Source organism: Miniopterus natalensis, chromosome 10, assembly GCF_054644295.1.
Source record: "Miniopterus natalensis isolate mMinNat1 chromosome 10, mMinNat1.hap1, whole genome shotgun sequence".
In the NCBI taxonomy this organism is placed as follows: Eukaryota; Metazoa; Chordata; class Mammalia; order Chiroptera; family Miniopteridae; genus Miniopterus; species Miniopterus natalensis.
In genome coordinates, this window is record NC_142090.1 from 79,929,052 (window position 1) to 79,943,022 (window position 13,971).

Here is a 13,971-nt window from a genome sequence, read left to right on the forward strand (position 1 = left end):
TGGGGAAATTTTATTTTGAATCTGTTAGGTTCAATATACCAGTCAAGAGTACAGGTCAAGATTTCAAACAGGTGGTTGGATATTAGGGTTTGGAGTTTAGGGAAAAGATCATGTAAAGAAATATATCTGGGAGCCATCAGTATATGGATGATACTTTAAGTCAAGAGGACTGAAGAGATCACCTAGGGAGTGTGTGTAGGTAGACAAGAGTAGGTTCTGGAGCTTTAGCCATTTAGTGGTGGAGCACAGGAAGAGTAGCCAACAAAGTTTTAAACACACACACAGAGCAATGTATACATAACTATATAACTATGTGTGTGTGGGGGGGGTTGGGTGGGGGGAAAGAGTTGATGTCATGAACACCAAAATTTGGAAGGGTCAATGAGAGAGGAGAAAACCATGGTCTAGGAGTAGTAAGGAGAAGAACTTTTTTATTTTTGTCGAAGCAGCTCCAATTCCATCTCCCAGCTCCAAAAATTCGTTCAATATGTTGCCCACAGATAGGGGGTGTATCAGATGTTAAACTCATAAGAACAGATACCTATGCTTGATCTTAGCCAGAAGGATGAGAAGTGATAATTAGGAAAAGCTTTTGAAGTTTTGGAAGATAAAGAAGTTCACAGCAGACATCAACCGAGTACAATAAACCTTCTTCTTATGTCAAACTTAAGGAGAAGATTTTATATTTGATGTTCAAGAAAGAGAATTTGATGTTTAAGGAACATTTGCTTCTGCTATTTTGCAATACTTAAGAGCTACTTTAACATGGGATCACTAAAAATTTAAAGATAGGATCTGTGAATATAGCTTTGAGAAAACTAGATATGGAAAAGTAAAATTATCAATAAGTACATAAAAGATTTCTTCCTTTTTATGAAACGATTTACTGTGGTCCTTTAAATATAAATTCTCCAATACCCTTATTAACCACTTGAGAAAATAAAAAAGAAGTTAAGCTGTATACATTTTGAGAGTAATCTATTGAATAAAGGAAATATGCCTGTAGTTGCATTTTTTTTTGAAACAATACAATATGGTCACAATCTGTTTTCCCTCACTTTGAAATATGAAACTTTATATGTTCACAATCTGTTTTCCCTCACTTTGAAATATGAAACTTTAATTCATTGATTAAATTAAAAAAGAAAAAAAGTCTCATGCGAAGGACCAATAAAATGTAATGCTAAATACCATTAATAGCAGAGGTTATAACAACAAAAAATGTCCTTTTCAGTAGCATGTCTATAACATCCTTTGATGGCTCCTAGTTCTTCATTATAATAAATGTAAAAGAAGTGGCCCTTCAGCCAGATAACCTGAAGTCCAGGGCTTGGCTTTGCTCTTTCTTGCCACAACCTTATGTTTAGATCTTGGCCTTTTCATTCTCTGCGAAAATAAGAAAATTTATGGCATTGAATAAAATGAGAATGTGTGAATGCATTCTGAAAAATTTACTGTAAATATATACCATTTGGAGCATCCTTATTGAAGTAAAGTCTTTGGAATTTTGTGTTTTTCAGCCCTCTATCAATTTTGTCTGTGAAAGACATGATTACTATTTCCTTTGTTGAAGAGGTAGGATCAAACTCTCATTTACTAGGGCGGCCTTTAATCTCCAGTTATCTCTGCTTCACAGCCTGGACTCTATTATTATAAAGTTAATGCAATAATCTGAGGTCTTTGATTTAAATAGTGTTAATATTCTGAAAGTCATCAAAAGTGACTTCCCTTATTATTTAAATAAAAAACCCACAACCTCCCAAGTAATTTAGGTAAAGACCACAGGATAGCCTAACTGCTAATAATCATGTAAATATAGAATACATTTATTTTCTTTCCTAACTTAATAGTTAATTTTTTTTTAAAGAAAGTAATTCCAAGAGAAAAACATGGTTGCTATTTATTTATTACTTTAGATATAGCTCAAGGGGACACTTATGTCAGTATTGTATTTTTGGTGATCAAAATAAATAAGTTAACTGAAATGTAAAGAGTATAAACAGTCTAGGATTTGAAGTCAGGCAGATGTGGTTAAAATTATATGGTGATGGTCTTAGGCCCATCATTTAGCCTCTTTATATCTCAATTTCCCTATCTCTAATATGGGAATAATAGTTACCTTACATTCAGTTCTCCAACAAATATCTATTGAACTCATGTGCCCAGAAAATGCTGGGTTACAGCTATAAACAAGACAAGTTCCTGCCATTCCATAGCTTACACTCTCGTAGGAGAGGTAAATAATAAACAAAAATATATAACTAAAATAATTCCATATAAGTGGTAAATGCAGTGAAGACAATAAATCAGAGGAACAGGATGAAAAGTGATTGGGGGCAGAGAGAAGGGGTGTGGCCACTGGGTCAGGGAAGTCTTCCTTGTGGAGGTAGCGATTTCAAGCTTAGACCCAACTAATGAGGAGACAGACATGGGTAGATCTAGAGAAGCAGTATCAGACAGTGAAAGTTTTTGAGGCAGGAAAGAACTTAACATTTTTTAATGACCAGAAAAAAGGCCTATGGAGCTGAAGATTGGTGGGGAAAAAAGGGGGGAGGGTATTATGATATTCAGATGACATTAGGATATTAGGAGAAGTAGGTAGGCAGGGTCCAGATCACATGGGGCTTTGTAGATACAATAAAGAATTTGGATAGTATTCTAATTACAATGGAAGACATAAACTGGCTCTTAAACAAGAAACTGACACAGCATAATTTACATTTTAAAGATCCCTCATAGTTCACAGGTTTGCAATGATCAGTTATGTCCCTTTACACCAGTAATAAGTAGTTTAAAAATATAACTGAAAAGATACCATTTATAAAAACAAAAACAACAAAAATAATAATAGGAATAAATGAGAGTTTAAAGATCTTGATGGAACTACTCTATAAACATTTTTGGAAGATATGAAGTAGGCCTAAATTAGTGAAGATATACCATGTTCATGAATGCAAAGGCTTGATATCACAAAGATGTCAATTTTCTCCAAATTATGTGATAAATTCAGTAAAATTTCAATTAAAAAAATCTCAAGAGGATTTTTTTTTCCTTTATGGAGATTGACAGTCTGATTCTATAGGAAAAAACACGGGGAAAAATAATTTGTCCTACCATTTATCAAGTCTTTAATTACGACAGTTCTATATTGGGAGAGGAATAGATAATAGGCAAGGAGAACAGAATAAAGAGCCCACAGTAGAAAAGCTGATATGTTACAAAAACGCCATTACAGGTCAGTGGGGAAAAGACAGACAATTAAATACTGCTAAAACAAAATCAATCCAGATAATTTAAAGACAAAACCATAAAAAACCCTCATATTTTAAAATATTTAGAAGAAAATAAGAGAACATCTTTATGACCTTAGGGTAGGGAAGGATTTTTTAAAGACATTAAAAGCTCAAACCTTAAAGGGAAAAAAATACATTGAATTACATTAATATTAAACATTTCTGTACATCCAAGACATCCTAAAGTGCAAAGACAAAGGAAAAGATATTTGCAAGCCAAAAAATCAAATGGTTATTTTCCTGGAAAATAGTAAACCACAAAAAGTTTACAAATCAGTAAGAAAAAGACAGACAACTCATGGGATCTTGGAGAAGAAAAATTGGAAGTGAATGAAATGTCCGTTAATAGGATAATGGGTAGATAAATTATAAGTACACCCATACAATAGTATATAGCAGTAAAAAGGAATGAAATGCAGCTGGAGCTATTAATGAGGGTGAATCTCATAGAAAGAATATTGAGCAAAAAAAACTGCAGAAAGGTATGTACAATGAAAATAAAATTTATGTAAAGCTCCATATTGTTATGGGTATGTATATAAATATACTTATAGTACATACATGATAAACATGAAAAACAGGATAGTTTCACTCCTGGGGAGCGGAAAGTGAATGGTATTAAGGAAGGACACACAGGAGACTTCAATTATGAGGCTATATATTTTATAAGCTAGGTGTTGGGTACATGATTATTTTATTTGCTACGTTTTTTGTAAACTGGAAATATTTTATAACAATATTAAAAGGGAAAAAGTAATTCTAGCTTATAAACTGAAGAATGAGCTACCACAGGGTAAGAATGGAGGTAAGGAGACATGACAAGATGCAACAGCAGTATCCCTGAAGAGTGGAATGGAGTATTTAGCATAGTTCCTGGCACAGTAGGTGTTTAACAAATTGTAGCTATTGTTGTGGTGGTTGCTATCATCATCATCATCATCATCATCATCATCATCACCATCACGGTAAAGACCAAAGACACAGGGGAACTGTGAGGAAAGAGAAACTAAGTGTTTCAAGTAGCTATGTTGTCCTAGGTGCTTTACTTACTTACCTTTTAGTCTTATCTAGAATCTAGTTATAAAGAATCTAAGGCTCACAGAAGCCAAAGCCAAAAGGCTTGAGGCTACATACATTTCTAATGACTCATTTTTCAATGTTGTTTAAAACATACACTCTCTCCCGCCAATATACACACTGCTTCCCTGTCTAGCATTTGGAAAAAAAAATTCAAGCATCTTTTCTCTTTGGTTCATAAATAGCATATTTTGAGTTAAATTGATTAGTCTGATACACCAAACACTCAGTGCCTTATTACTTATTACAGGATACTTCTGGATCTCTCCTAATTTTTCACTTGATCGTCCTGACAACTCTGAGGAAGGGCAGGTGATCATTCCTGTTTTACACATGAGTCAACTAAAATCCAAAGAGGCTAAATCAAAGGTTCCTAATGCATGTGACCATGGACTTTATGAATTCCTATGTTAAACAGTGTATGACTGAATGGGCATTTTTCTAGGGAGAGGGTTAACTTTAATTGTAATGTCAAAGGAGTTCATGACTCCCCTAGTAGGCTTCAGAAACAACAGGTTAAACGATTTGCCTAAAAGGGTCCTGGTGCAGCAAAGACCCCAAGCAACTTCTCCCTACCTCACACTCAGAATTCTTTTCATTACAACTTACAACATCAAATTTCCAGTTACAGATACTGGTGAAATACTTTTTGGAATGTTTGCTGACTGCTGAGCTGCAAATGTTATGAAATATACTGAGACATCTTACCCGGGAGTCTGCTCAGCTGTTGGGCAGTCACTCTAGTCTATGAGGGTGTTATTTTTCAAATGAACAAGTCGAGAGCTGTCGTCTTACAAGCCCTAGCGCAGACTTGCTAAGAAAGGAATCTGATAAGGTGGCTGTGTAACGTAATTAAAATAGAATACTCATGAGACGGGGCTTGGTCTAGCGGTGGGGAGAGGACCCTGAGCTGAGAGTGGGATTTTCATTTCTCCTGGGCCGGCTACCTAATGTCTCAGGCTCTCCTCTCTCCCAGATGTAAAAGGAAGGACTGAAGCGGATCGCTTCTCAGGGTCCTTCCAACTCTACCCTTGCTGCAGTTGGATAGGATTTAAAGTAGGAAGCGCCAACGGGAGTTTGGGGTAGAGACTCTTTCCAAAGTCGGTTCATGTCAGCCTTATTTTCCCAATGAGAAAGGCCTCCAGTGGCCAAGGTGGGTTACCGGTCATGAGCCCCAAGTGTCCCGGCGACCCACCAGACCTGCCGGCCCCTTTTGGGTGACGAAAAGGCGGGCGGAGAGCGTGCCCTGGGAGGCCCCAAGGTCCAGGGGGTTTCACGGGGCCAAGGGCTCTCAACCCCACACGTAGGAATGCAGGAAGGTTCCGCCCCAGCCGGGCGACCAGCTCGAACCGGGTGGGGAGTGCGAGCGTTGAGGGTGGGGCTGGGGCCCCCAGGCGGCTTCTGCGCCGGCCGCGCCGCTCCTCCCGCGGACCCCGGGCTACAGGATGGGGCCGCGCGGAGGCGGCAGCAGCGCCTGGGAACCACTGGGCTCGGCGAGGCCACGTGACCCAGCTCGGGGGCGGGGAGAGCCGCGCCCCGCCCCGCCCCGCACGCAAGCGCGCGGCTGCCGGCGCTGAAATTTAAATTTGAACGGCTGCCGGAGTCCGAGTCCGACTCGAGGCTGCGGGGAGAGGAGAGCAGGTTGGGAAGAGTCCCCCGCCCCGGACTCCTTGCTTCCTCCAGGTGACACACTTGAACGGGACTCACTTCTTTTCTTTTTCTGAATCTGAACCACCGTCTCCGTCGTCTCGCAATCGACACGGGAAGCCCGAGGCGATGGACCCGTTTACGGAGGTGAGAAAACCTGCGGGCGCAGCGGGGCACGACCCTCCTCGGTCCCCACCTTCCCTTCCCACCTTCCGTCAGCGTCCGGGACCACCCGGCCGAGCGCGCGTGCGCGCGCGTGCGCAGAGCGTGCGTGCGGGGTCTCGCGGGGGCCGCCGGGAGGGGCCGCGGCGCGCCGGGCTGTGCGGCTCGTCCGCTCTTTCCCGCAGATGCGGTTGTGGGAGGAGAGTTTAGGGGGTGTCCCAGAGGTGGCGGAGAACGTCAGGTTGCCCGGTGGTGATGGTGATGCCCCGTGGAGTGGAGCCCTGGCCCGCCGAGTGAGGGTGGGGTCCGACGGGCTGGTCCCGCGCGGAGCGTCGGGCGGAGTCGGGCGCCGGGGTGACTCACGGTTGCGTGTGCAACCGCCGCTGGAAGCGAGTGGAAGTGATTTGCGGGATTCGTGCGGCCCGCAGAGGAGCTGCGGATGCGTTTCAGGATGGTGTTCACGCAGTGACAGCGAAGCGTTGAAGTGGCCGGTGCCCGAGACCGCCGGTCCCTGTGACTCAGCAGCTCCTCCGGGTCCCGTCGCTCAGCTGACGGGGGGAAGCTTCATCCCCGGGTTAGCGCGTGAATGGAAAGGGGAAGTGCTGGCCCAATTCTGCACAAACCAAAGTTATTAGCCCACGACTTAAAAAACCAGAGTAAGGAAATAAACCTTTTTGTGTGTGTTGGTGGATGACATCACAGCAGCGTTCCACTCGTCTCTCGTCCCCTGGACGTTGAATGCGGATTAAGTACATTCTTCCCTTGGGGTGGTTTCTCCAGCTTCGACTTCTTGTTGAGGGTGCTCGGATCAGCAGTTTCGTGTTGCCAGTTGTCCACTTCCCTTCCCCCCCCCCTTTCTTAAGGTTGAGCAAGATTCAAACTGTTACTTTTTGAGGTTTTGCAAAGTGGACCTAAAAATGTCTCCAAGCTAGATTAAAAAATTTAAATGCTATGGAGAGTAGTAATACTTTTTTTTGAAATGCAGTTACAGTTCCATAAGTGTAAGGTAATTAAAAGTTTCAGCAGTTAGAGTTTACTTGTTTTCAAACACAACAGTATTTTTGTATCAAATTCTCAATCTTGGGAGAAATCACAATTTCTTTACCTTTTAAAGATTCACAACACATTTTTGTAATAGCTTTAAAGAATAGGGCAGGCAGTCGTTTGCCATATCTTTCACGTTACTAACGTGGAATAGGATTCCTTAAAACATTAGTCCAGTGTGTTCTGAATATTTTATTTATTCTAAGTAACAGGGACAAAGCATTTTGAAAGCTGGCTGAAATCTCTACTTCATTTTACACAAAAATGTCATTCTGAAGCAGTACAAATCTCAGTTGAAAGAAACTTTATTTGAAAGAAACCCTCATTTTAGAGAGTGCTCAGAAATGTGTATTGTTTAGTATGTATGGTTTGTATTATGAAGAGTTAGGTCCATTGCAGTTGGAATAAACGGCTTTGACAGCTTTTCCTTAATTGGCAGTGACTGAACTCTTTGAATTGGTTCCAGCAGTAGGTGCTTCCTTACAGCATTCATAACATTTTTGCACAGTGAAAGGACCTGGCACAGTTCCTTGTCTGAGGAGGACTGAAAGTCCGTTGAAATGACTTTCTCAACCAGCGTTCTTATCAGAAACATAGAACATGGGAGATTGAGAGACGGTTTTCTCAATTTCCCCATGCCCTCCTACAAGCATAGCAGAGCTTTTAATTCATTACATTGATGTCAGGGAACCAGGGCTTAATTCTCTAGGTAACTTGGGTTGAGAAAGGCTACTGCCGTCCTAAACTCTTTTCTGTGGTTCTCCCTGCCTGCCACTGGGGCTTTCTGGCACACACCTCTCCCTGCCTCTTCTGCTGGCAGACATTGATTTAACCTCTTGCCCACACACTGTTCTCCCTTCTTCAGAGAGGTCACCTTTCACGGAGCTCATTTCACGTGCATTTACCTCCTGAGCATGTTTCCTATCGGAATGTGAGCTTCATGAGCAGGCCTGTTCTTTCCTGTTCAGAGAGGTTTCCCTAACCTCAAGCACACCCAGTAACATGCTGCTGAATTAATATAGGAGAAAGCCACTTGGTGTTGTTTTAAAATTAAATAATTACAACAGTAGCTGTTAGAACATTTTAGCAATTTTTTTTAATTGTAGAAAATTTCAAATTGCTCATTTGTAATGACTGCTCATGCATCCATCACCTAGCAACACAAGGGCATTGTACCCCCCCCAATCCTTCCCACTGAATTATTTGAAGGCAAAGCCTAGAGATCATATAATTTCATACATAAGTCTATCATTAGATGTAAGGACTTTAAAAAGAAAAACATCAGGTCGTTATCACATCTAAACAACTAACAACAGTTCCTTAATATATATCAAGTATTCTGTCAATGTTCAGATTTCTCTAAACATCTCATGCTTTTGCAGTTCGTTTGAATCAGGATCTAGACAGGGTCTAGAAATGACCCCATCTTGATTCATGGGCAGACAAGCAGTTTAAGCAGATAGTACTAAAACAGTTATGTTGATGATATGAAGTTAGTTCTCTGACGATAAGTTCTTAAAAAGAGCAATTGGATTTTGTCAAAAGATAGTTTATAGCAAAGTGTTTAAGAACCCAGACTCTGGAGCCTGAGTTTGAATTCTGCCTTGCCTCTTCTTAGCTATGTGACCTATGGCTTTCATCTCTAAAACAGTAGTAAAAACAGAACCTACCAAAGGAGGTTGTTTTTTACTTTTTGCTCATCTACTTTATTTTTAATCTTGAATTTTTGGATCCAGAGTAGACAATAGAACAGTTGTGTAAGTTAGAATGGCAAAACCACATTCTTTTGTTGTGACCCATTGCTCCTAGTAACTGAAGATACACTGACTCACAAGTATTCTAACTGACTGGAATGGAGTGTGGGCATGTCCATGAGTGAATATAAGTAGGCTAGTTTTATCTGGGGAGGGATATAGTTTAACAATATCGCTTTTGAGTTTGTGGAGGACTTTTATTTAAAGGGGGAGGGTTTTGTGTTTTGTAGGCACTTGGTTCATAAATCACCATTTCAATGACAGTGCATTTTGACTTAGTGTCACTTCTTTCAAAGAACTTACTTTTTTAAAATATTTTTTTTTAATTTAGTTGATTTTATTTTATTTTTAAAACTTGATTCCCGCCCAGCCAGGCGTGGCTCTGCGGTTGAGCGCTGACCTAGGATCCAGGTGATTGGGGTTCGATTCCCAGTCAGGGTACATGCCCGGGTTGCGGGCTTGATCAGTGACTCTCTCATCATTGATGTTTCTCTCTCTCTCTCTCCCTCTCTCCCCCCCCTTTCCTCTCTCTGAAATCAATAAAGATACATTAAAAAAAAAAATTGATTCCAGAGGAGAAGGGGGAGAGAGAAACCTCCATCGCTGCCTCCCACATGCCCCCTACTGGGGATCGAGCCCACAAGCCTGGGCATGTGCCCTGACGTGGAATCGAACCCATTACCTCTCTGTGCATGGGAGGACGCTCCAACCAACTGAGCCACACTGGCCAGAGCTCAATGAACTTTAAGGTAGAAATCATCCTAAAGAGGGGAGAGAGTTGGCATTCTTCCCAGCTCAGCTTGTGCTTTTGCATACTCTGAGGAATTTTTAAAAATTGTTATTCTGTTTTAATTAAGGAATTAAAAAGGTCATTTGGAGTTTAATTTCATAGTCTGCTAAGTACTGTATCTGTCATAGGTCAGGACATAAACTCCAGCTGAGACTCTGCACCCCTCCTCCAGTTGTGTGCATTCGGAAGAGAACGCATTGTTTTACAGGTCTTGTGTTTGCTTTTCCACACCAATTCAAATAGGCACTTCAGTGTTCAGGGCAAGGAAAGAGTATTCATAACTTTATGGAACGACTCAGATTTCAACATAAAACTTTTATATTGATATTTACTTAAATAAAACATTAAGATTGTTTAGTTTTTCTTTTTCCCTCTTAGGAAGTGTCCTGTTTTCAGAGGACTAATATGTCAGTTATCTCTTGCTGTTTAATGCCACCCTAAATCTTAGTGGTTGTATTAGTTTTGCTGCTGTAACAAATTACCACAAACTTGGTGGCTCAAAATCATACATATTATTTTCCATAGGTCAGAAGTCTGATGGATTTTATTGGGTGAAAATCGGGGTGTCAGCAGGATTGTGTTCCTTCTGGAGGCTCTAGGGGAGAACATATTTCCTCACCTTTTCCAGCTTCTAGAGACCACCTGCGCTTCTGGGTGGTCTTCTCAGCCACCAATCACATTACTCTGACCTCTCTTTCCACTGCCATGTCTTCTCTGATGCTGACTTTCCTGCCTCTCTGTTTCCCCTTATAAGAGCCATTGTGATTACATTGATCCAGATAACCCACTATGATCTCTCTATCTCAATATTCTTAACTTAATTCTTTTTGCCATATAACATTCATAGGTTCAAGGCATTAGGATGTGAACATCTTTGGGGACCATTATTCTGTTCACCTATCTTAGAGCTTAAAACAACCACCATGCTACTTTTCATGATCTGGTGGGTCAGCAATTTGTGTTAGGTTCACATGAGCTGTGCTGCTTTTGGTCTCCCCAGGGGTCATGCATGGAGCCTGTGTGATGTGGCAGATGATGTCAGCTCAGCCGGCGTGTCTAGCGGGCTTACCCTGGGCTGCTTCACGGAGAGGCAGTGTTCCAAGGGAGGGGGAGTAGAAACTGCAAGACCTCTCGAGGCCTGGGAAGTCACACACGGTCACTTCTGCTACATTTTATTGGTCAAAGTAAATCACAAGGCCAGCGCAGTTCAGGGGTGTGGAAGTAGATTCTACCTTTTGATGGGAACAATAAAAAGTGTGGCCATTTAAAATCTCATACAGTTAACTGTACCCATGTTTTATTTCCTCCTTAATGTTCATGTTATATCTGTTATGATCTTGACATTGGGCTGCTCATTTAGTGGATCTTGACTTAAAATTACTTCAGATTTCACTTTGGAAATGTATTTAACTGTTATCCTGCACGGCAATTGGTGATTTTATTTATTTATTTATTTATTTATTTATTTATTTATTTATTTTAAAAATATATCTTTATTGATTTTGGAGAGAGGAAAGGAGAGAGAGAGAGAGAGAAACGTCAATGATGAGAGGGTCATTGATCAAGCCCAGAACCCGGGCATGTGCCCTGACCAGGAATCGAACCCCGATCGCCTGGATCCCAGGTTGATGCTCAACCACTGAGCCACACCTGGCTGGGCGCAATTGGTGATTTTAGAAGTTACCTGAAGTTCTGTGAGCCTTTGACTAAACTGTGTTTTAAATGTCATGTAGAAACTGCTCGAACGAACCCGTGCCAGGCGAGAAAATCTCCAGAGGAAGATGGCTGAGAGGCCCATAGCAGCTCCGAGGTCTGTGACTCCTGCCAAGCGAGCCAGAGAGCCGCTTGCAGAAGCAAGTAACCAGCAGCCCCTGCCTGGGGGAGAAGGTAAGGCTGTGAGGTAATTAAAGGAGAGAAGCCCCAAACATTTCATTGGTCGTGCACAAGAATCAGTCTTTGGGAGACCAATGTGGCAGTCCCCGGGGGAAAGGTCAGCCTTCTCTTTCTCTTTCAGGATTATTTTCTACGTTAGGACTAAACCTCCTGGGCTATAGCAGAGTTTCTTTTAACAAATAGTTCAAGTTAATTGGTTGAACTTTATTATCCACTAACCAAAATGATTCTCAAAAAGAGAATCATTACTGAGGCTTTTTATCGTCTGTCTGCTGAACCAACTCCCTAGGGCTAGGCCCAGAGTATGGGTTGTTATTATATAGGACTGGTGAAATTAGACACACATAAACACTCCGAAACCTGTCTTATTCTTTCCTAAGTCCTGGCATCCCCAGCTGGCTGCCTTAGTCGTTTCCTAGAGTGTGGAATAGTCTGGAGATAATCCTTAGTATAACTTTAAAATACAGGCAGAAAAAGTATTACAGAGATGAGGGCTGGGGGCTGGCTTGCAGTTATTTTAGAAACCAACTATAGAATGATCATTTATTTTTGTAAATTTATTTTGAAGGAAGGTAGGGAAATACATTTCATATACATGGTATTAGGCCAGGAAAATAGAGGCCTGGTCCCAGTCCAGGATCTTCTGTTTCCACTGTGACTTGGGTTTATACAATCAAATAGTGAGCACTCTGTGCTTGAAAATCAGTGGTTAAAACTACATTTTGATGCTTAAATGATAAGTTGCCTGGCCGGGCATGGCTCAGTGGTTGAGCGTCGACCTAGGATACAGGCGATCGGGGTTCGATTCCTGGTCAGGGCACATGCCCGGGTTGTGGGCTCGATCAATGACTCTCATCATTGATGTTTCTATCTCTCTCTCTCCTTCTCCTTTCCTCTCTCTGAAATCAATAAAGATATATTTTTTTTTAAAAAAGATAAGTTAATGGAAAGTAAATGAATTACAGAATATTAGAAAATTTCATGATGTATATTTAATTAGATGGATGTTGATAAGGGCCTCTCACTAATACAACTTTGGTCACTGCCAGAACAAGAATACTTGGTTAGACAACTGATGAAACTGACCTCTTATGAAATTTACATTCTGAGTTTTTAAAAATATTAATTTTCTAGGGGATGCATTAAAACTTATTCCTGAATTGCAATAATATGCCTTATGTTTGCTCCTTTTTATTTTAGGACTTTAAATTTTACTTTATGGGTGTTCATGGAAGCTTAAAATGTGAAATGTTGTTAAACACTTGTGCTGATGTATTTGTTTGGTATTGACTAGATAATTCAGTCACTCTTTTGGTTCCCTGCTCTTTCCTAAACCTCAAGGTCAGGTGCCCTCCTACCCTTGCTTATTATTGTCCATGAAGGATTGTTTTAAAAACAGAAAGTCTCATTTCTCCTCTTAGTACAGCTGGGTCACTGTAGGCAGGTAGCTAAATTTCTCCAGGCCTGATTTTTCTTATCTAAAAATGAGGTGATCGGGCTGTGTGATCTTTAGCAGCCCCTGGCACATTTGCTTATTCTGTGTGTGCACTTTTAATTTCCCGTTGTCTTAAACTGTATAAAGTATTGTGCATATATCTTGGGACTGTAGCTTGAACTTATTTTCATTCAGGTTTTTTAAATCATAAATTACAGTTTTTAAAAAAAGAAATCTCTCATATTTGATTTTCAAGTTCCTGAAATAAAGTAGAATTTTTACATATTTCTTTTTAAGTAAAATGACTTAAAGGATTAGAGAAACATGGTGCTTTATTAATTTGTTAAGTACCTATGGCAAGTTGCTGTGAGAAAGTATGGAATTTTAAATTTCTTCCCCTTTTTATCTAGAGAAATCTTGTACAAAGCCATCACCATCCAAAAAACGCTGTTCTGACAACACTGAAGTAGAAGTTTCCAACTCGGAAAATGAACAACCGGTTGAGTCAGCTTCTGCCAAACCTTGTTCTCCGAGTCCTGTGTCCCCTCAGGCGCAGCCACAGGCACCTGCTCCGGCCAGTGATCCCCTGCCCGCCAACCGGGCATCGCTATTGGGCCTGCAAAGAGCACCGAACTCAAGACCAGAAGTGACTGCAGCCTCCTCTGTTAAAACGCGAATGCAAAGGCTGGCAGCCCAGCGGCGCCACTGGGACAGTAACGATGCGACAGGTACGAATGATAGCATTGGTATGGCCCTTAAATCTCTGTCAGTAGGAGTCACCCTAGTATGCTGAGAATTGTATTTATCAGTTAACAGATGAAGATAAATGCTTTTGCTTTATCTCTGTCCTAGTGTCGTCACTTGGACGTGGTTTGT

The 13,971-nt window shown here is 41.1% G+C and overlaps 1 protein-coding gene and 1 non-coding gene across 3 annotated transcripts in view; one reads left to right on the forward strand and one right to left on the reverse strand.

Annotated features, from left to right (window-relative positions):
• Positions 1-386: 386 nt before the first annotated feature.
• On the reverse strand, positions 387-577 carry LOC148092309 (U2 spliceosomal RNA). The gene has a single exon (XR_015715258.1). It is a non-coding gene; the product is annotated as a U2 spliceosomal RNA (small nuclear RNA).
• A 5,367-nt stretch (positions 578-5,944) lies between these two features.
• Positions 5,945-13,971, forward strand: part of ANLN (anillin, actin binding protein) — a 34,697-nt gene continuing 26,670 nt past the window's right edge. The window contains exons 1-3 of one of the 2 annotated variants that reach the window (XM_087821261.1): positions 5,945-6,164; positions 11,501-11,654; positions 13,506-13,823. In XM_087821261.1, coding sequence (XP_087677387.1) covers positions 6,147-6,164; positions 11,501-11,654; positions 13,506-13,823 — 490 coding nt within the window. In that variant the 5' untranslated portion in view covers positions 5,945-6,146. The remainder of the gene's footprint in view (positions 6,165-11,500; positions 11,655-13,505; positions 13,824-13,971) is intronic. The other variant, XM_087821262.1, reaches the window with a different exon arrangement.